The following is a 22,189-nucleotide window of genomic DNA, read 5'->3' as shown; positions in this document are numbered from 1 at the left end:
TGGTAGTTTCGCTTCTCGTCACGCCCGCGGTGTTAAAAGCGTGGCCACGGCTCGGCCGTGATCGGGTTGATACTCTCTTCCTGGGTCGTACGTTAAACTTCAGACCATTTGCAATCCTTTGGTGATGCTCTCGACGTGCTCCTTGGCCCGCATTCTCAGAGCCTGGATGCTCGTGGTGCGCGGATCGTGACCAGGCGGACTCGGTGGCGCCGCTGCCACGTGCCCTCCGCTCCCTATGCTCGTCATTCCTGCGCTCAGCCCACCTGAAAAATTTTATTTATACATTTTTATATTTTTAATGGAGGGGGACGCAGTTTGCGTAGTCTAACGAGCAATAAGATTCGAGCGTTAAGAGTTGAAATGAGATAGTTATTCGATAATTTGGAGTTAATTTTAAATCGAATTCGAACGAATCTCACCTGGTACTGCGCTTCCAACAGCCCCAACATTGGGCGGCGACGGCAATCGTCTGGGGGACGTTAGATAACTGGGATAACCCGTGTGAGGTGCAGCGAGAAAGCCGGGAAGAGCGCTTAACAGACCCGGTGGAGTGAGCCAAGGATCTCCCGGCAAACCCAAAGCCGGCCCAGCCACGTTTCTGCGAATGAAAATCATATCGCATCGATCGATGCAATTATCCTTGCACAGCAGACGGACAATTCATCTTTTATCGTACGTTAGATTATGTTATTCGAGTATGGTTACCTCATGTTGCCGGGATGATGATACTCGCTCAGGCCGAGTCTCGCTGCTTCCATCTTCTCCTGTCTGCGCCATTTTGCCCGCCTATTCTGAAACCACACCTGAAACACAAAACGGTAGGAACATGGGTTATCGGCGACGCGTATTTTGCATAACGATAATTCAACTTCCCCCCTAATTCCCCCGTGGAAGCTTCAAAAAGCTTCGATCACGAACGTCGCTGCGGGATGAGAGCGTGGTTACATTCCTCGTTCATGCGTTCGTTTTCAACCACGAAAATCATGCATTTCGAATCGTTTAACGAATCCACTATTGGAAACGAAAAACGGGCTACGTAACGGGAATATACACGTTTTATGGTAAAGAAGTCGATGGTTTGAAAAATTCTTGCCAACCGCGTGAAGAAATCGAAAGCGGTAGAAGCTTTGCCGAAAGACAAGGGAAAGACAGGGGCCGAGCAAGGGTCGTAAGAAAATGGAGTTCCTTTGGCGATACTCGCGATACCGTGCAGGCGAGAAAAGTGGCTGGCAAAGCCCTCTTATCCCTTTCCTTCCTCCCTTTCTCCAATTCCCATTCTCCTCTCCCCTGCAAAACTCCCTCTCCTCGTCTTACTTCTAATCTTCTCTCTCTCTCTCTCTGTCTCTCCCTGCCTCGTTCATCCTCTCTCGAACCCATAGCGTTCACCTCGTTCGTTCGTTCGTTCGAGGTTGGCCGTGTTGCTGGCTCCCTCGGCGACGAGAAAGGGGGGTTGCGGAGAGAAATGTCTCTGGGCGGGGCGGTCCACCCCTGGAGGCAGCACGGGCCAAGAAAAGGAGGTAAGAAGGGATCTCGTAGGGTGAGGAGAGTCCGCGCGGGGACCACCCTTCCTCGACATCAAGAGGGTAACGAGGGTAACTGCGGGGCGAAATCGAAAGTGAGCGACGTGACGGTGCTCTCCCTCTCTCTCTCTCTCTCTCTCTCTCTCTCTCTCTCTCTCTCTCCTCTTCCAAGGTGGACCGAAGGAAGTACAGGAGCGAGAGAGAGAGAGAGAGAGAGAGAGAAACGGCAGAGAGAATGGGATCAAGATATCCAAGGAGGGACGAAAAGGACGGTCGGCCATGTTGATTTCTTTATTGTAACATGGCTGCTGTTGGCAGCCCGCTAAAGTCTATCGCGATAAGTATCGGCTGCTGGCTTCTCGCCTTATGAATTATTCAGTGGCGCAGTGACACGCCGATAGGCCCTATTCCGTTTAGTCCGTGATGAGTGTACGAGAAAGGGAGCAAATGGGAAGAAGGGGGAAGAAGGAGAAGCACGAAGGAGAGTCGATACGAAGGATCGGTCGGACATCCTTTTTTTTTTGATCCTGCTCCGCGAAATTCGTATTGGTCGTTAACGTCAACGTGGATTGGTAGTCACGGCATTCGTGGATTCGTTGTAAATAAAATAATGTTGATTTTATTGTAGTAATTTTTGTTTTAAAATTTGCGAAACATGGCCTCGAGAAATCTTCTCGATCGATTTTTTCTTTTTTTTTTTTTTTTTTTTTCGACAACGCCATCGGATGGTTAGGATATACAACCGATAATAAACCAATCCGATTCGCGCGGGAATGTACAGCTGCTGAAATCGGATTTCCCAACAAGACTTCCGTTGCAACGAATATCCTGCCCTGTCTCCGGCGAGGCGAAGCACGGAACGCGCGTGCGTCGCCGAACCAACTCTCTCTCGTATCCCGTCTCGTCGTTCTACGCCGCCACCTAGACGACACCGTACCATTTCTCCCAACCTCGTTTTATTATGTAATCCACTCCATAATTTCCCGTTTAACTCCCTGTTAAATCCCCTCCTCACCCCCCCCTCCCTCCCATCCCATCTTTTTTCCTCGCCTTCTCACCCCGTTCCTCCCCATCCGTTCCATCTAGCTCGCGACAACAACGAGCCGCGTCGCGTTCGAATAATAAATAACCGACAAATTGAATGTGTTGGTCGTCGTGGAATCGGCGATGGAAGAACGGCCAAAAATACGGGAAGGAAGGGAAGCATCCGCGTTAGCTGGGATAACTGTCTGGTAAGGCAGCAATGTTAAGAAGCGGAGGGGAACGGATATCGAGGCATTCCCGAGCTCATCAGAGCGATATTCCGCTCTCGACGACGAGAAGCAATTTTCTTTCCTTGCTCCGTGGATGAGGAAAGGCCATGGACAAGATGCCACGTCGAAATGATGGGAAAATAAGCGAATTTCCCTTCGTATCTCTTATATATCCACTTCTTCCCGTCTTTCATCCTTCCACCGTCTTTTTGTCTCTTTCTCTCTGTCCCTCTGTATCCATCTCTCTCGGCCCTCCTCCACCCCCTCGACTAACGACGCTTGTCGCGTATACAAGGGACCCTACTATCCTCTTTCTCTCTTCTCTTTCCTCGTCGGAAGAAAGGTGAGTTGTTCGTTGGTGGCTCGAGTCTCTCGTCTCTCTCTCTCTCTCTCTCTCTCTCTCTCTCTTCCTCTTCCTTTCCTCTCTCGCGGAAATATAAAGAACAGGGCTAACGCTGCTTAACCATTTTAGGTCGTAAATTTATTAGAGTAGGTACTTCCACCTTCTCCATCTTCGACCCATCTTTCCCCGCCCACCTTCTACGTTTCGTTCCTCATCCTTCGGCTTTCTTCTTTCTCGGCCAACCATCCATCCATCCATCCACCCACCCTCAAGACCTCCCCCTCCCCTCCCCTCCTATCTCAATGCGGCACAACGCTCCTCGGCAATGATATTGCGAAGGTAAACTCGCTTAGACGGTTTAAATGCAAGAAAATTGGAATAAAATGGAAGTAATTCCGGGATTAAAATTGCACGTTCCGTTTGCTTGGCCACGGAACGGCGCTCTTTCGCGCTTGAAATAGATGAAAATTTCAACGTAGAAAAAAATGGTTTCCCTGAGATTTCCCGGATTATTTCTCCTCCGTTTTTCGAAATATTCGAATACCTGTTTCTTCTTTTTCTTTCTTTCTTTCTTTCTTTCTTTTTTTTTCTTTTTTTTTAAATGATAGAATCTTATTATTCCCAAGTAAAACGTTGCTGCGCTTTTGCGAAATTGCTCGATGAATAATCGATGGAAAATAAAAGTAAAAAAGAAAAGAAAAGAAAAAATGGAGGGTACACGCACGCGCGTACCCGAAATATCTAATTCACGACGATGGAGGCAAAGAGGCGACGGATGCACGATTTTCGTTAATCTTTTTTTCCCTTCCATTTGGCGCGCGGACTACGCTCGAAACGCGTTCGAAATCGCGTTCACGCCAAGCCCCGTTACTTTCGACAGAAAACCACTTTGCGTGGCGGTGCGCTTTGCAGTCGGACCCGGAAAATCTCGGCCCCGGTTTAGGGGAACGCCGGCTAACAGAGTGGTCGTTTACAGGGAAATATCGACGTTAACGTCGTTCAGGCGGCCGCGTAACAGCTTTCGTCGATCACCATCGGCCGTACATTGACGAGGAGCACGGCGAAATCTCGCGTATCGCGGCAAAAATCACTTTCTTTTTTTTTTTTTTTTCCCCTCCTCCTCCCTTCCTTCCCTTTTCCATAGATTGTTGCCATTTCTTTCTCCCCTCCCTATTCCCAATCATCTTCCCTGCTCGAGAGCGCATCGTTCCGGGACGATGATCGCTTTATCCTCGCCGACGAATTCGGATTAGCGCCGGTAAAAAGGTATTCGAGAGCCGCTCACGCCACGTCGAACTCATTGTCGTTCGTGCCGGTATTAACAGATTTCGGCTATTGTTCGACGACCAGGGTGGCCCTCTCGTTTCGTCAAAGAGTTGCAGAGAGAGAGAGAGAGAGAGAGAGAGAGAGAGGTGTCGCGCGTTTGCGGTTCACCTCGCTCTTCCGACTCTTTCGCTACTTTCCATCTCACCTTCCGATCCTTTTATTATCTTTCTTCTAATTTTATTCGATAATCCGACGATCCTTTCCTTTTTTTTTTTTTTCCCTAGTTAAAAACGATCTATTGGTTGTATAGAGTTACAGAAACGTTTCTTCCAAAATTCGATCGGTTGTCGCTCGATGCATAATCGGATGCATACGAAAGTTTTCGATCTAATTTAATAATAAACTCTTTGTATTATTGTTTCGGTATACACAGTATCGATTACTTTCGTAACATCTGTTCGTCCTGTGTTTACAGTGAAACGAATTCGAAAAAGATGATTCCATTCTCCCGATCCAATAGTAGATCGCGTGTCGTCGTTTCCGGAAGAGAAAAGAAAGGGATGGACGGACAACGAGTTATACCGTTCTTCGAGTATATCGCAAGTTTATCAAAGCTCTGTAGGGTAGAGGGGAGGGGAGAGAGAGAGAGAGGCGGGCACGTTTCGAACGTATAAGGCTAGATTCCGGTCCAGGGCACCGTGACCGTGGTATGCATAGAGAAGGGAGATGTTTGGAGAGGGTTGGAGTCTATTATTCACCGTGCTTTTTATACACCCCTCCTCTCTCTCTCTCTCTCGCTCTCCTTCCCTACCCTAGCTCTATATACTATTTCCCCCTTCCACCTCGGGGCCCTGTCAAACTGTCGTGCAAATTCAATTCTATGCAGTCGTTCTCATTTCGATTTTCGACGAGGAGAAGGAAAGGAAAGGAAAGGTCGGCCCCAACAGCAGCAGCAGAAGCAAACCGCTCTAGCCGCTTTATGCATCCGCACTGCGGATACGGTTTCGAGGATAATTGACGATGCGGCGTGACTCGTGCACCGTGCGAGTTAAATCAATTCCAACGGGCGGGGGGTGGTCGGTCTCTGGTTGAACGAGACCCAACTTTCCTCAACAATTTTGATTTTCGATCGCGTATCGATCCACGCTCTTTTCTCCCAATTCGATTTTTAATTCGCAGACTTTGGTGCGGAGGAACGGAGAGATATTCGATACACGCGTGTAGTGGAGATAACGCGTATTGCGCGGGTAGGAAGAGAGGAATAGAAGAATTCGTGAAGGACGGTGTTACCATGGTGGCGGATGAGCGCCACTGGCAAACTCCTTCAATAAAGCCACCCCTGTCGTTGCGTGTAATCACCCTTAAACACTCCAACGCCCCGGTCTAACCCCGGTGTACTGCGATACAATACTAATGTGCTACAAATAACATCCCAAACACGAGGCGATTTCACTTTTACAATGAGACTAAACGGGTCCGTGTACGACGGCGGATACGGACATCGGATCGTTCGCTAGTCGAGAGGATCCTTGTACACCCGTGTTGTGCCGAACAATGAGCCTTGTTTTCTTTTCATGCCGGAGGAGAATCGTGAAGAATCGTTTTTCTATTCAAAGAAAGTCACTCGACGATCGAACAGCGATCGAGGAAGATGTAACTCCTCCACGGAATTTGTAACGAATTTGCGAAATGTAAGGAAATATTGGAACGACGATTCGAGAAAGAAATAATTGAAAGATGGATTGGATGGAAAAAATTTTGCAAACAATCTCGTTAGTCGTACGTATTTTCATCGAAGAATCGGCGATCGGTTTCGTTGCTTGGCCGTTTATTTTATCCGTTGGCCGTTTAAAGCTCGAAGCTTGAATATACGAATATATTCGACGATTGGCTATTTGATCGATCGGAAAGGGAGAAACTTAAAACGATATTTCACGAACCGATATTAATCACGGCTAAACATTCGCTTAATCGACGAGCTTAAAATTATCCCACTATGCTTTCCTATCTTATTTGTGATCGTTCCGCGCCATTTGTGCCAACGGCATCAATTTTCTTCTATCCTTTTAATGGCGAGCCAAGTACCGGGAATAAATGTTATTAATACGGCCCGAGAGGACGCGATCTTTTCAGATAACAAAGGATTATTAGATTGCAGTTAATCTAAAGATAGACGGATGGAAAGTGAAGGCAAAGCTGGTAATTCTGAGGAAAGAGGAAACCGTGCCAGTGAGAATAATATACTGGCAATTACGTGCAAGCAGCCTTAATATCTTCTTTTTCCTTCTTTACTTATTTTTTTTTTCTTTTTTTCTCCCCTTTCTTTCTCTCTCTCTCTCTCTCTCTCTCTCTCTTTCTTTTCTTTTCTTTTTTTTTTTTTTTTGTTAGAAGGATTATCGACGATCGACTTTCTCAATGATCGGAGAAACACGGAAGTGTCAAGAACACGATTCGTGCCCTGAAATTCGATCCTTCTTATTAAGACCCTGTCGACGTCGAAGGAAAGAGGGGTTTAAATCGAACGCAGGATGCAGGGGCTGGCCGTTACCGGGCAAAAATATAATTCAGCAAACTTATGAAAATCCTGCAGCTTTTCTGCTTAAGGAAACGCGTCGATCGATTTTGGCGATGATATATATGAAGCATATCTATACGTATCTGTGTTATTTAGCAGTGGAATCTGTCGATCTGTAATGTGTATCTAAATGCATTACACGTCGATGGTTATAATTAAAGCGATATGATGAGAGTAAATAGTCGATAATGAATAATTTATAGCTCCACTTCGATAAAAGTTGATATTAATTTTATCAAAAATATTTGTGTGTGTGTGTGTGTGTGTGGCGTGTGTGCTTTTAATAAACTCAAGAATGAAAAATTTGAAAGTTGTCGTTTTTAAAAATGGACGATCAATTAAAGATATTTTATGAAAATTTATCGATATCTTAAATGTGATGATACGTAATACGATTATTAAAAAATTGATCGCTCGTGATAAGCTAAAAAACGTATAATTTTCTGTATCCGATTTCAAATAGAATTTTAAAAAATTTTCTTTAACAATTTTCTAAATATGAGATAAGAACGTTCGATATGATATTATTGCCCTTACGCTTTAATCTATTCGCGAAACAAAAGATCCCGATTGACCGATCAATTTAATTTATACGTACGTACCCTCAACACTACGAATATAACCGCAATATAACGTTTTGCTCGACATTAATTACCTTCGAACAAAACGCAGCAAAGAAACAGAAGATAACGAAGCATCGTTTCTTAAAATCTGAAATTTAACCATCCACGAACGAATCCCGTTTTCCTCGCTCTCATATCTTAAAATACGATCATGGATATTTTCCAAATAAAAAATATCCAAGATTCGGAGCCAACAGCTAATTAATTAATCCCATCGACCGTGGTGTCCCGCTCGTTCTTCGTATCGCGGTCAAAATCGCGGCAAGAATCAAAGCCAAGCATCCTTTATCCGACGGCTCGGCTCGTCATCAGCCTCGTGGTCTCAGCTTTGAAAAAAGTTGGTCACAATGCGAGGCCGGGCTCGTTCCCGACTCCGGGACTAATCACGAGGGCGTATCGCGTGAATGAGCCGAGCAGAAATTCGGCAAATTAGCCTTATGGCCCTCGTATTTTGACACCGCGTGTTCATTGTCCCTTCGCGGACTCCCTTTCTCGCTTGCCAGCCGCGGAATCGGATTCGACTCAATGCACCTTTTGTCCGCGGACCTATTTACCGAGCAATATGCTCCCAACCCGGCACGAGCACGACTTCTCCGCTCCCTTTTCGCGTCGATTCGCACGGAATCTCGCGGCTCGACTCGCAGGTTCCACCATTCCGCCGCTGTTTCAGAAGAGAGAAAATTGCGCGTACTTGACGTGTTGAGAAGAAGAATCTTCCAAGATTCTCATCCAGACTCGCTTTCCTCTTTTCCTTCCTTAATTAATTCTCGACCTCTACCAGCTACTCTCGTACATCCAATTTAAAGGAAACCCGATTCGTATCGAGGCTGTTCGAATAATATTCTTTGAATGCTTGGAGCAGGAGGAGGGACGGTTTATGGGGAAAACAGGGGCGATCGTTGACGGCGAGAGTTGGTGAAAAATAGTCGGTGTTAACGCGAGTACAAAGGAAATTAACGGTTGCCAACAAGCGAACCGATTACGATAATTGGGAGCGGAGGAAAAGGGGCAAAAAGGTGGAAAAACCGCGAGAAACGGGGCGGATAAAGGAACGCGTGCAGCAGCCGGTTGCAGCGACATTGGCTGCACGTGAAAATCCGTCGCCGATGTAATAACTCTAATAACTCGTAATAAAGCCCGGCTGGAGTCATATTAGCGTCAGGAGCACGCGTGGGCGCACAAAGGGCGGCCGCCCTCGACAAACACTGTGACTTTTGATGATTATTAACTTCACGGGGCCGGCCACGTCGACCAGGAGATGGTTAACGGAAAGGGAAAAGGTGAAGGGGGAGGGAGGGCTATCCGTAGGCCGTGCACGGTAATCCGTTGCCCCGTAGGCTTTCGGGTCCCGCTTCTCCACCCCTCCTTTCTTCCTCCCCCTTCTCTCTCTCTCTCTCTCTCTGTTCCTCACCCTGGAAGAGCCACCCCTCCTATCACCGCCTGGGAACCAAATTAATAGTTAGTTCTGTTGGATATATCTCGAATTCGGTGTATTCCCCGGCGAATGACCCACCCTTCCTTCCCTATCCTTCCTTCTTGTCTCTGGCTGCGTTTGACATCGGTTACTCGTTAAAGGGCCGTGCGATATCTCGATCAAACGAACCTCTTGCGGCCCTCGAATGGGGTTAATTGAACGGGATCGCGGAATTGATAATTTACGGTACCCTTTGCACCGGCCAGTTCCCGTTTTCGGGGTAAACCGGAGGGAGGGGAGAGGAGGAGTTGGAATCGATCGACGGTTGGTCGATCATCACGAACGGCCCTTCGCGCGAATTTTCATGGCGCAACGTTCCTTGGATTCAAGGTTTTTCACCCTTGGTTAAAAGAAAAAAAACGCGATTAATCCATCTCGACGGCTCATCCATCTCGACGGAGATGGAGCTCTTTCTTTTTAAGATTTTTTTTTTTTTTTTTTCCTCTTTATCCGAATAATATTCGGCGATAAAATTAGGCGATCTGAGAACATCGTTGGAAGAAAGTTTCGCCTCGTTTACGAGAAATCGTTTACGAGGGTATCGTTTATCTCCAATTTCGTGGCGTCCGAGACGGATCACGGGACAGTTTAGTGTTACTAATCCTTGGGAGGGGGAGCGCGATTTTCAGGTTGCGCATTCATCGTTCCGGCTCGAGCCTCCGGCCCCGGGAGTTTGTTACCTGGCCGAGAAATCTCGAACTCTTGAAACGGATATATTTTCACGAAGTGACATTCATCCCCGTCGGAGAGAGTGGCTCGGTTCTGCCTTTGTAAAGGATCCCCTCACGGTTGCATTTTGCATCTATGCGCCGGCTCAAGACCGACCCGGTCGGGGAGAGCGCGCATGCAGCGGCAAGAAATTCGATCTTAAACCACTCCGGAAAAAAAGGAGACGAGCCAATGAAGGCGAGGAAAGGAGGGGGCTAGAAACGAAAGGGGGGCAGAGGGAGGGGGTGGGGGAAGGAGAAGGAGGAGAAGGAGGAGGTGGAGCAGCAGCAGCAGCAGAAACCAGTGGAATTGAATACGTTTGTACCTGAGCACCGACAATGGGCTTCGGTAATTCGATTACAAGGACCGCCAGCTAATTGTTAATTGCTGGCCTCAGGACCATATGCCGACAAAGGTTTCATAACATTATATGGAATATTAAAACGAGCAGGCACATGCGTGGATTTTCTATGCGTGTGCCCTACATGAAGGCCCTTTGCTGGCCTCGTAACGCGGTTAGACAAACCACCACCGCCGTTGGATCCAGGATCCAGTTGCTTCGTGGGAAAACCCTTCTTCTTTCCTTCCTCCCTCTCCGCTCCTCTCGTTAAATACACCGACTTCTAATTCTAGTTCGATTCGACGCTCCCTATCCCTCTCCCCTCCCCTCCCCCCAATTTTTATTTCTCTCTCTGTGTGTATAATTTATATTTATATACACGTATGAAATATTCGACGGAAACTTTTTTCTTAGGATTAACCCTGTTCGTTATGTTGGATCAGTCGAAGAGTTTCGAGCGGCCCCTATCGAGGGATAACTTTTTTGGATAACTTTAGAGCGCGATAGAAAGGAAACGACGAAAAGAACGCGGTGATACGAGCAACTTTCCTCTCGTCTGCAATTAGCGAGATTTTATCGCGTACACTCGCGTGTCACGCGGTATATATGTCGTCTTTAGAGGCCTCGAGTCGTACGCATGCAATCCTTATCGGTCTCCTTCGCATCGAGCTCTCGACGCGAACGAGGAGTCCTCTTTCCGAACTCGTTAACCGAACTCGGGGACCGAGTTCGCCGCAATTAATTATCCCCGTAATTGCATCTGTAATTTACGGTGAACGGCGGCGAGGTGACGGGAGCGGTCTTTTTCCAGCCGCTCCTTCTCCATCCATACTCGCGGCTCATCCCCGCGCTTAAACCCGCCCCCGCGCCGCTCCCACCCCTGGTGTTTAACGGCTAATCTGCCAAATGAAGTGTTTTTGTGTTTGAGCACAACACTTCGTCTCAATAGAGGAGCAAAACCGCCCTCGGGAAAAGGGTTGCTCCGACATGATTGATGCTCGAGGGGGCAGAGCAAGGGTCCGCCAACCCTTTTTAGCCAAGCGCTAAACGGAGTGCTTAATTGAGCCACAGACCTCAGAACCTCGGACAGCTAATCTTCCGAGCGTATTTACGGGAAACGATGGACCTTACGTCCCTCTCGTTCGCGTGCCACGTTTCTTTTTCTTTCCGTCTTTCCAACGAGTTTTCTTTCTCTCTTTTTTCTTTTTCCTTTCATTCTCCAGAGCCGGCATGTTTTCACGTTTAACCTTTTCATCGAGCCGCGCGAGAAACGTACGTACTTTAAGCGTACTTCATCGCGTTTCGTCATCGAGAGCGATAAAACACTTTCGACAAAAGTGTGGTAAATAATAACGTGGAAGGGATGTTAATTGGTAAAGCGATAACAATTTCTCCCCCCCCCTCCTTCTAAAATTAAATTTTTCTTCCCCCTAACCTAGAAATTCTTCCGGTCACTTATGGGCCGGAAAACGATACCTGAGTTAAACGCGTTATCTTTACGCGTTCCTTAACGTGATAAAGTTTCCTTATAGTTTTCCCTCAAATTGACACCGTCCTCCGGGATACACGATGAAAATGGCGCGCGCTCGAGCGCACATCCCCGGTACGCGTACATGTGTACGCGCGCGCACCCAACGAAAGGACGAACACTGGCCCGTAATGGAGTTTCCAAATATTCGGGGAGCCCTCGCTCAATTTCGAACAATTTGCATTTAGGGTGAAGTGCAATTAATAGAAGCGGGGTGTTGTCCCGCGCCATTCCACGCCTATTAACACTATATTCCGCGGGAGTTTAGCATATCGAGGGGGCAATATTGAGTTACGCGACAGTAATTATAATACTCGTTAGACGGCGCTGCAAGAGTTTACCCACTTCGCATGCTCTCGCGAGCCGCAGGATCGAAGGATGTGTTTCTGCGCTGACTCGAGCAACGTCTCGAGCCAACGTCTGAGCCAACGACGACGAGAACGAACGAACGAACGAACACGCTTTCAGCCAGCCTCGATCCAGTCACCTCTCCCCCCCCCCTGCCCCCCCAACCAACGTTTAAATCGAAGAAAAAAAAGAAAGAAAAAGAGACGGAAGAGGATCAAGTGGAATTGGAAGGTGTTAACGAGTCGAAGGAACGTTCGAGCAGGTTTGGGGGGGAGAAATTGTTTTCCCGAATGAAACGTGACATGTCTTATCTTATAATTGTTTCGCGAGTTTAAGAAAGTTTATTATTTTTCTTCGGAAGCAGAGCTAGGGCGTTTAACCCGATAACCCGCCTCGTTTCGTGTAGCTTCGATTAAAAAAGAGCGGGGTCGATCTTTCCGAGAAATCTAAAGGGCTCGTTCACGCAACAACAACTTCTGCCTGCCTTTTCGAAAGGGTGAATCAAAGGGTAATCGTATAGATCGTTAAGGAGGTGTTGCGAAAAGCATAACCGAGCCGAGTGATAAGAAACGTTCCTTGGAAACGGATGGATGACAGATCGTTTCAAAAACCGAGCGTGTTCATAATCGCGCGATCAATTCCATGGATTTTTTTCACGATTCTCACGAAATCCAATCACGAATCCAATCGCGTAGACGTAAGCTGCAAAAAGCGACTCGACATTGACGATCCGATATTAACAAATGAAAATTTTAAAACAAATGCGATTCGAGAGCATTTTTCATCCGATCACTTATGAAACACTTATTATCCCCATAAAATTTCTTCCAATCCCCCAATTACGCCTTCCGTATATTGGAACTCGGGCGGATTCGTCTGACTTATTACGTCCGTTACCACTTGACACCCAATCGAGCTGGCGCGCGTCGACCCTGCCCCGTTCTCCACCTTTTTCCCCTGCACCTCGCCCGATCGCCGGAGGAGGAGGAGGAGGAGGAAGCGGACGGACGAGCAGTCTCACCGACGCGATCCATCGCGTTATTTTTCCTTTTTTCCCTCCTTTTTTTCTTCCTCCTCTTCCTTCGTGACGGCCTCCGTCGCGCGGCAGGTGTCCCGCTCCCACGATCTTCGCTATTTCCCGCCACCCTATTTTCTCTGTTCTCCGGGTGTCGGGAGGGGAGGGGAGGGGGGGGGGGCTCTCTCGCGCGCCTAGCACGAGGCCATTATCTTATTTTCCGCCTGGAAACACCGCACCCACAAGAAAAACGATCTGGTTGGGGTGGGAGGGAGGAAGAAGGCCGGTTGAGAAAGCCCATTGGCTGTTCACGCGGAAGATCAGAGGTGCTTGCGTGTAATAACATTTGTATCCGAGATCGTCTTCCTTTCTTCTCGAGCGAGCAATTCCCCCGCGCGAGAAATTCCACGGCCTAAAATTACGATCGGATGGGGGGGAGCCTCGATTGTTATTACTATTATTGATGTACCGTGTTGAACGAACCAACGATTTTAGGATGGTTGTTGACAATGTGGGATGGAAGAAAAGGTGCGAGAGACGAGATGAATAATATCGGTTCAGGATCGGAGAAAGATCCATCAACGATGTCGATGATCTTGAATTTCGGATCGACTAGGTTTCTTCTATAATAGCTTGTATCGTGACGAATATATGGTTTGAGGACGTGACAGGTTTTTCTCTTTCTTCGATCATCGTTGGAAAGATCGTTAGGGTAATCAATGTATAATTTAAGCAATCGTATATTCGTCCCTTTCCGAAAGGATACAAACGCACGACGTATTGCTCGCGTAAACTTAGAAATAATAGGCGCCACTTTATCAAGACATTATTTTGATTTATGTTTGCAAACGAGCGCGAATACCATTAGGCGAGCGTAACCTGGTGCAAGAATTCTCACTGCCCTTCACTGAACAGCTTTACGGTGCCACACATGGATATTAATATCACGACGAAGCGAAGCTTATGGTTCTCGGTCTAGTGACCACGAGGGTACGAACTTGGTCGATTGAAACCGGGGGAATGAAACAATGTACGTATATCCGTTTCGTAATATCGAGCGATAGATATATAATTTACCATGAAACCCATAAAAATAATATGATATTTCGTTCTAATTTAACCTCATTAATTCGTTGCCAGATTCCATCAAATTCTCAATATTGTGCAAGAGTTTTAAGTTGTTTTCGCCTAGCTTTAAATTAACGGTAACATTTCATGCGACAACTTGATATATCACTCTTTCTACACTCGATTCGTCGTAACGAATCGTAAGAAAAAAAAAAGAAAAGAAAAGAAAAAAGAAAGAAAAAGGAAAACTAAAAGTCACGGCATTGGGCGAATTAAAGAAACAAACGAATGAAAAGAAAAGGAAAAAAACGCGCGTTGATTGGAACGTTGGAACACGTTCGAAATGATCGTCACGATAAAATAAGCGAGAGAGGAAAAAAAAGGTTTCTAATTTCCGAAAAATGGCGCGGCGATCGCGCACGAGCTCGTTAATTTTCTGCACGCTTTTTCCGCATTGCGTGCGCAATTGCGTCGGAAAGCGGCGCGGAGTGGTCGCGCGCGGAGAAATTCGCGGCAGTATCCATGGTTACGGGCGTTGATCGCCGGCCCGCTAGGCGGAGGCGGCGTGCGTGACTAATTTGACACCCCGTAGATATAGGCGCGCCTAACCCAGACAGTCACCTGCGATTCGTGCCGGCCTCGTGTCGGCGCTAACGATCACGATTTGGCCCCCTAATAAAACCGAATTAAACGGGCCGGCAAGCGCCACGATGGAACAACCAGCCAACAACGAGGATGCCTTTCCCTTCATTCAGCGCAGGATCTTGCTTGGTATTCGTCCTATGCTTCATGATGTATATTTCGTCGAAACGACGATTGCCCGTTGTTGCGTTCCATTCTGTGATTACTTCGTGATTTGTTCTCGAATCGAGAAATCTGTCCATCTTTCGTTCCATGAAACATCAACAGTTTCCACGGAGTTAAAGATCAAACGATCCCTTTCTTGACTCGTTTGCACGACGAGTTATCGTTCGAAACGAGGATTAATCGTTTAGGGGGTATTAGACCATCGTACTAGCGTGGCATGGAAGAAAATAGTTGTAGAACGAGGCGTCTCTTGTCTTTGAACCCGGGTCTCCATGCCTACGTGACGGTAAATAACGTCAAGCACCGTGGAAGCCGCCCCTTTTATTTCGTACACACGTTCTTCTCGCTTCCTGGTAAAGATGATTTTCTTGCTTCTTGGAACTAACCCGTTTTCACCCTTCTCCTCTTCTCTTGCGTCAACAATTTCGCGTACGTGGATCCCAGCAATTTCGGTGTTTCGCCCGATACGAAGCCGATGCGAATTACTTCCGCATGATCGTGGAAAATATTTTTCGAGCGTAGACGCGTGGCGTGGGTTCCGATTTTCTTTGTAAATGGAACGAAAACAGGGAAGATCGGTTTTAAATTGCGCTCTCAAAAGCTTTCAGAAACGATTGCAGCCTCGATATTAGTTTCACGTCCTCCCTCCGCCGCCCAGCCCTCCCTCCTGCGCCTCCCCCCTCCTTGCTACCCACGCCCATCTATCGCGCTCGACGAATGTATTTCTCGTCGTAGGCGAGACCGACCGGTTTCAAATTCTTGCGCGGTTCGGTGTGTGCGAGCGGACGAAAAAAATTGTAATCGAATTGGAGTATTTTTCCAATTGGCAATCGTCGAACGGCCGAGCGCGTCCAACGATCGACCGTCCGGCCGCGGTGAATTTCTTTCTCTCTTTTTTCGCCCCCTCTCCCTCTCTTCAAATTAGTTGGCCTACCGCGAAAAATCAATCTGCCCGCTTTTTTCCGCCCGTGCCTTTTCCACGACGATTGTCGATTCCATTCTCTCTCTCTCTCTCTCTCTCTCTGTTTGCTCGCTTCGTGAAAATACGCCGGCCATCGATTCGAGTTCCCCGCGGCGAAATGTCACAGCTCCGCCTCGTCGCGATTTCCGCGCGCAACGTTTTCTTAGATAACGAATTTCCGTGGACAGATCCTTTTTTATTTCCCTCCAACCTCGCCTCTCGGCGATAATTTTTCCTCCACGATTCGTATCGATGAATCGAAGATTCGATCCGAGCACGCGATACGCAACGTTCGCTTCAATTATCCTTGATCGTAGTGAGACTCCTACGATCAGCAGGTGTTTCGCTACAGAGTTAATTTCGATGAGTGGTTCCAACCAAGCTCGCCCCTGTATCGATTTCACTTCTCAGCGAATCGTCGCGTTATATCGTGGTTTCTCTTTTTCATTTTTCAGGCGAATTTAGGATCGCGTGACGCGCGTCGACGATGCGCCTAATGGTATAATGGGTACGATGGGTGAAATTTCGTTATTCCCTGGTTAAGTACGCGGAGGAGGATAAATTGTCACGTGGCAAGGATGAGAGCGCGAGTTTTCCTTCCGAATCTCGTTATTCATTCGTTTCCTGCGCGCTATTCGCGAAATTCTCCGTATCCCGTCCTCTTCGCTCTTTCACAGCCGAGGATTCAATTCGATTTCGAACGTTAACACATTCCATTCTTTCGAATTGCCAAGTTTTAACCAAGTTTCGAGAATCAAGTTTCGAGAATGAGACGTGATCGAGGAAGAACCGGAAACGTAGATATCGAAGAATATAAGTAATTATAATCCCCACGTAACGTTCCACGAACGAGCCTTCGACGATTCTTTTCCTTTCGCAAATCGATTAACGTACACACGCTGCATTGAAAACGATGCGTAAACCTGAATTACAATAACGAGCTTAACAAGCAATTCGACGTTTCGATATCGGCCGAGGCGGAGCTGTATATCCAATAAAATCTCCGCACTCCGAGGACGATAATTATCGCGAGAAAACAGTGTTAATCCCCGCAATCAATCTGCCTGTGCGCGTAGATATACTCGCACGCGTACGTGTCCACAGACGCGCGTGTATGTACGTATATACTCGAGGCAGAGGATGCATGAAAATCTGGAAAACGCGTTTTCCCGGGTCACACAATCGGGCTACGGTGACCACCGACCCCTACCACCGAAACAACCCGGTTTGTCCAATAAAAGCTCCGTTTCCCTTCGCTATCATCATCCCCTTCCACTCCTCCAACCGAAACCATCTCGTCGAGCGGCCTAATAAATCCGACAGATAGGATTGGCGTGCGCTATCAATTAAAAATGATGAAACCGAACGTGCGTCCGCCTCTTCGTTGCGCCAGCGAGCAACCACCGCATCTCCCTTCCCTCTCCATCCTTCGCCCCCTTCGACTCATTCCTTCGCCTTGTCTGCTCGCGTAATAAGCTTAAGCGATTAGGTGGTACCTTAGGGGGGGAGGGGCGAGCTGGCATTCCATCCTTCTTCCATACCGCCACTGCCGCCCGTTTCCTCCTCTTTCCGCTCGGCGATGGAAAGAGAGAAGAAAGGAGGGAGGGAGAAAGATCGTCGGCGAGATTCTTTTGGAGAAAATTGAAAAAAAGTGGAGCGACCGTGGTGGCGTGCATGGCAAGTTTTAAACGTAATTTAAATTTTTAATTGCGACTCTCTCTCTCTCTTCTAAGCTTCCGTCATCGCGTTATCCTTGTCATATTCCCTCGACATCTATTTGTCTTTCGGATCTCTTTCCTCTTCGTTTCGCTACTCGCTGTTAAATTAAGAATTAATTTTCATCGAAGGTGATTGAAACGGGGATGCCACTATTTATTCCACTCTCGATCATTGTTTACATATACTATTTCTCGCTTGTTACACGTGTCCACCGATAACGATTACAACTCGATAGTTTAAACGACAGTTTGAAGCGTTCTTAAAAACGTTTCGAAAAAATTTGCACCAAAATAAACGTATTGTTATATCAAAATTTGTATTTGTGCGCGTTTCGATTTTTTTCGAATCTCTTGAAACGAAAATGAAATCATCGAGAAAACAACGATCGAAAAAACGGTGGAGAAAGCAGGTGCGTTCGGAAATGTTGGCGGCATGTTGGCAGCTTATTATCCAACAAACTGCGCGCTACGAACGTTTCGTAGGTGGCACGGTCGGAAAGCTTGCCCCCGGGAGCCTAATCGATGCGTCGTCGCATGCGACTGCGTGCTTTTATCGCTGTCACGCACATAATTAATTTAATTTAGTTTAATACGTCGGGGCCAGCGTCAGCCGGCGATTGCTGTTCCGATTGTTTGCACGGAAACGCTGCCATTAAACTCGGCCCGCTCGCTGGTCGCGCGCACGACACTCGTATCCGCTTCGTTCCAATGGAACAGAGAAAGACCGTGCGAAAGGGAGGGGAATAATAAATCGGTAAATTCTCGATCGTTCGTTCCCGCGATATACAAGTTAACCCCCTTTGAACGAGTCGAGAACGCTAATTTTCTCGGATCTTAATCCCTTATCTTATCTTCTGTTTAATTTCTTTTTAATTTTTTCCACGAAACTCTCGTTCTTGTTTTTTTTTTTTGTAAAGTTGCTTTTCGTTTCCAATTTTTTCCGAAGCGACGCATTTTCGTCGAAAGAAAAACATTGGATCAAACCGTTGTTTTTTTCCTCCCCTTCCCTCTTTTTTCCTTTCGACTTTGATTTTCGCTTTCGGAAGAGAGACGCTGGTTGTTTCAATAAACATCGTTTGAACGTTATGCCACCTTTCCATACGTTTCGTTTATTATTCACCCCCTCCTCCCTTTTTTCGCAAGATCGTTACAGGTAACAGGATCGCGCGCCGGTGTCGTGAGGGTTAACGAGTTAATACCTCGTTAGTCGCGTGACTTCGTGCTCAGGTGATTATTTAAAAATGTATGAATATATTCGTTTTATCTCGCGAGAAAACGATCTCTCTCGGTGCACGGCCGATTAACAACGCCGATTTCCTCGCGATTATTCTTTCTAATCGACGGATCCTCCGTCGACAGATCGCGAAACCGAGTTTACTACGTCATCGCATGTTTGCTCGAAATTATACATATTATATTCATTCATGGTTCAATATATGATTTGACAAACGTGTGATTTCACACATACACGGATCGATCGGAAAATTGACCGATCTTTCGAAACAGCACACCTCGATCCTCCATTTTCCGAATTGAAAATTTGAGTTTGATCGCGTTTTTTTTTTTTTTTTCCAACTCACCTGGACGCGCACTTCCGGAAGATTGACTTTCATAGCGAGCTCCTCCCTGGAGTACACGTCCGGATAATGAGACTTCTCGAAGGCTCTCTCGAGCTCGTGCAGCTGGTAGGTGGTGAAGGTCGTCCTGTTTCGGCGATGCTTCTTCTTCCCGCTGTTCCCGTTCAAATCGTCCCCGCAGCCTGCCCCGAGTTCCTCGTCGCTGCCACCGCCGGTGGAGTTGCAGCTGTTCTCACCTGGAACCCACGGGAGTGGTCAGGTCTCCTCGGAAACGGTCGTTACGGTTAATAGGTACGGTAATGGTGATCGATTTATCCCAGTCCCGGCTATTACCTCTATTATGCGCGTATAATGCTACCTATTACAAGTGTTGCAGTACGCTCATCACTCCTCCGGCTATCGATGCATCTCACTTTCCACATTCCCATTTACGCGTGTATTTACGCGTATGCACCTAGGAATTTCATCTCGTTTCAACCTATTGCGGATTTTTTCTTTTTTTTTACGTTACGGATCATAAGAGCCGTGGAAAAATTTTAAAAGTTCGTTCAACACATTTGTCTACGTGTACATGTTATATTTCCATATATGAAATTACTTTTTCCCGTTGATCATTGTCAATCTTCGTTTGACAATCTTCGCGTGGAAACGCGTCGAATAGGAAAGGAGGAGTAGAAACAACGAGATTCATCGGATGAAAGGTGAATTTACGGAGGGTATGAATTTTTTAAGAAAATTCGAAACTCCGTCGCTAAACGATCCCTGCTATAAAATTACTTTATTATTGAAAAATCACTTCAACTCGAAGGTTGATTTAATCATTTACCTTACGGTATATAATCGGTTCGTTTATACCGTACTTTTTATCGATTTAATGACACGTCAAGTTTTTATACAAATACACGTGAAGCGTATTACCATGCGGAAAGTCGCGTGAGCCGAATCGTTCCAGGCCCTTTTACCAATCCCCCTTTTTCGCTCGGTTATTATTATTTAATCTCACTGCCGCACTCCTATGGCCGATTATCGATTATTAATACGAATTTGTAATTATTAACGGACGATTACAATATCTGTAACGGATCCAAAGCGAGCGATTTCAAATTGCAATTGTATTTCCTCGAATCTTACTCGATTGATTAATTATCCGTTCCAATATTTACGAGGCCGTAATGAGTTTACTAAACGAGCAATTTCGAATCTGTCCGCTATTCAAAAGTGCCGCTAATCGAATCGTTGAAACGCTGGAAACCGAAACGATGGGCCGCCACCACGATTATTCTTCCTTTCGATATTCGTTCAACGGTTCAACGGACGAGATTTCCACGAGAATCGTCGTCACACCTCGCACGAAAGATCGTTGTTTCCGCAAATATTGTATCTACACGCCACGTAAACGTATACACGTGTTTACCGGATGTAGGAATAAAGATTGCAAGATAGATCGCAATCTTCAAGCAGGATGCGTTAAATAATGAAAAGTTTGTATCCGTTTGTACAGCACGTTGCAACGTGAAAACAGAAACCAGGGAAAGAAAAAGAGAATTTATTACGAGTTACTAATAATACAACTGAACACTTATCGCGTTAATTTTAGAAACGTTATTTTTAATAGATTAGGAATATTAATTTTTATTTTAAGAGTAATTAATCGATTACGAGCCTCGTTATCGAGTATATCGAGCAATGGAAAACGGTGTTTCGACATCGAGACGCGAGGATACGCGTGTCGATAAATTCGGTGACGCACAATCCGGCAATTTATCGTAGAAATCAACGCTTCGGTGCAATTTGCTCGATGCGATGTTCAACGCAACACGGCGGAAATTGAGGGGCCAGCTGTGAAAAGGAAAAAACCAGATTTTCGTCGTTTTGGAATCTCTTTGACAATTGCCCGTTTCGATCAAAAAAAAAAAAAAAAGAAGAAGAAGAACCGAACGCGAAAAAATCAACGTTGCAACGTTTTCGAAATATCGACGAAATATAGTTTTTCATCGTCGATGAAAATCCGAAAGGACGAACCCTTCTCGATTGAAAGTGCGAGGTGTTTGCAACGTAGCTGGCTTAAAACTATAGCATTTAATTGTATATAACGACGCTTCTTTCCGTCAAATTATCGCCGACTCTCGCCATTATCCACTTTATTACGGCAACCATCGACACGAACGCGGTTATTGAGGAAGAAATTGATTTCGCGCCAACTCGTTCGAACGAGTGTTCCCTTGGCCACCGTTTTCGTCCGATCACATCTATCACGCCATCTACGCTACCGTGCAAACGTTCAACCACCTCGTACACCATGCTCGTTTCATATGCATATTTATACCTATCCGCTTTTGTGCGCGTGCACAAAACGCGTATACGCCATATCAATTTCGGTGCAATCAAAAAGCACCCGGGGTTTCCACGGGGCTGTGCCACGTTTAAACACAATCTCCAACGTTCTAACGCGATTAATTTAAAACGGGAAGGGAATGGAGGACTGTTTTCCGGCGTTCTTCGACCATAACCAAATTCAACAATCGAGCCACGGTATGGGCATCCAAATGATCCTCTTTTCGCCACGGCCATCCCGACACCCCGTCGGCTATATATATTCAGCCTCTCATTAACTGCATAATTAACCCTCTCTCGCATCGCAGCGTAGCGCATTAGATCGAATTGTGGGGGGTAATCGGGTGGGTTAGTGCACACGGCTACACGGACACCTGTGCGCAGCGTACACACGCGTATCCCGCGCGATGGCGTGGATCGGTGTGCGCGTGTACGTGCGCCATCGGGCCGGTGCTAACCAACAGCCTAATAACCTCGCCTTGCCTCGTGATTGACGCGCCTGTACCGGCTAATTATCAACAACAATCAATAATGGCCCCCGAGAGTGCCAACACCATCGTCCTCCTTCGCCCCCGGGACCTCCTTCGCCCACCCACCCTTTCTTCCGTCCATGCTACCAGACAGAGCAGCGCGCCCTTCTTCCTCCAGGCACCTAATCGGTCTAGGAGGAGGAGACCGACTTCTGTTTCAGGACGCGAGATCTGTTGTGCAGAGGAGAGCGACGATAGAGC

The 22,189-nt window shown here is 46.7% G+C and overlaps 1 protein-coding gene across 1 annotated transcript in view; it reads right to left on the bottom strand.

Annotated features, from left to right (window-relative positions):
* The window catches only part of LOC100869478 (retinal homeobox protein Rx1), a 36,894-nt gene that overhangs the window by 2,325 nt on the left and 12,380 nt on the right, over positions 1–22,189 (bottom strand). Inside the window, exons 2-5 of the mRNA XM_003695538.4 lie at positions 19,128–19,360; positions 706–803; positions 420–598; positions 1–263 (exon numbers count right to left, since the gene is read on the bottom strand). The exon at positions 1–263 is cut by the window's left edge and continues 2,325 nt beyond it. Coding sequence (XP_003695586.1) covers positions 100–263; positions 420–598; positions 706–803; positions 19,128–19,360 — 674 coding nt within the window. The 3' untranslated portion in view covers positions 1–99. The remainder of the gene's footprint in view (positions 264–419; positions 599–705; positions 804–19,127; positions 19,361–22,189) is intronic.

Source organism: Apis florea, unplaced genomic scaffold (assembly GCF_048593485.1).
Source record: "Apis florea isolate Af1SG1 unplaced genomic scaffold, ASM4859348v1 contig_3367_pilon, whole genome shotgun sequence".
In the NCBI taxonomy this organism is placed as follows: domain Eukaryota; kingdom Metazoa; phylum Arthropoda; class Insecta; order Hymenoptera; family Apidae; genus Apis; species Apis florea.
This window is presented reverse-complemented; position numbering and strand designations above follow the sequence as displayed.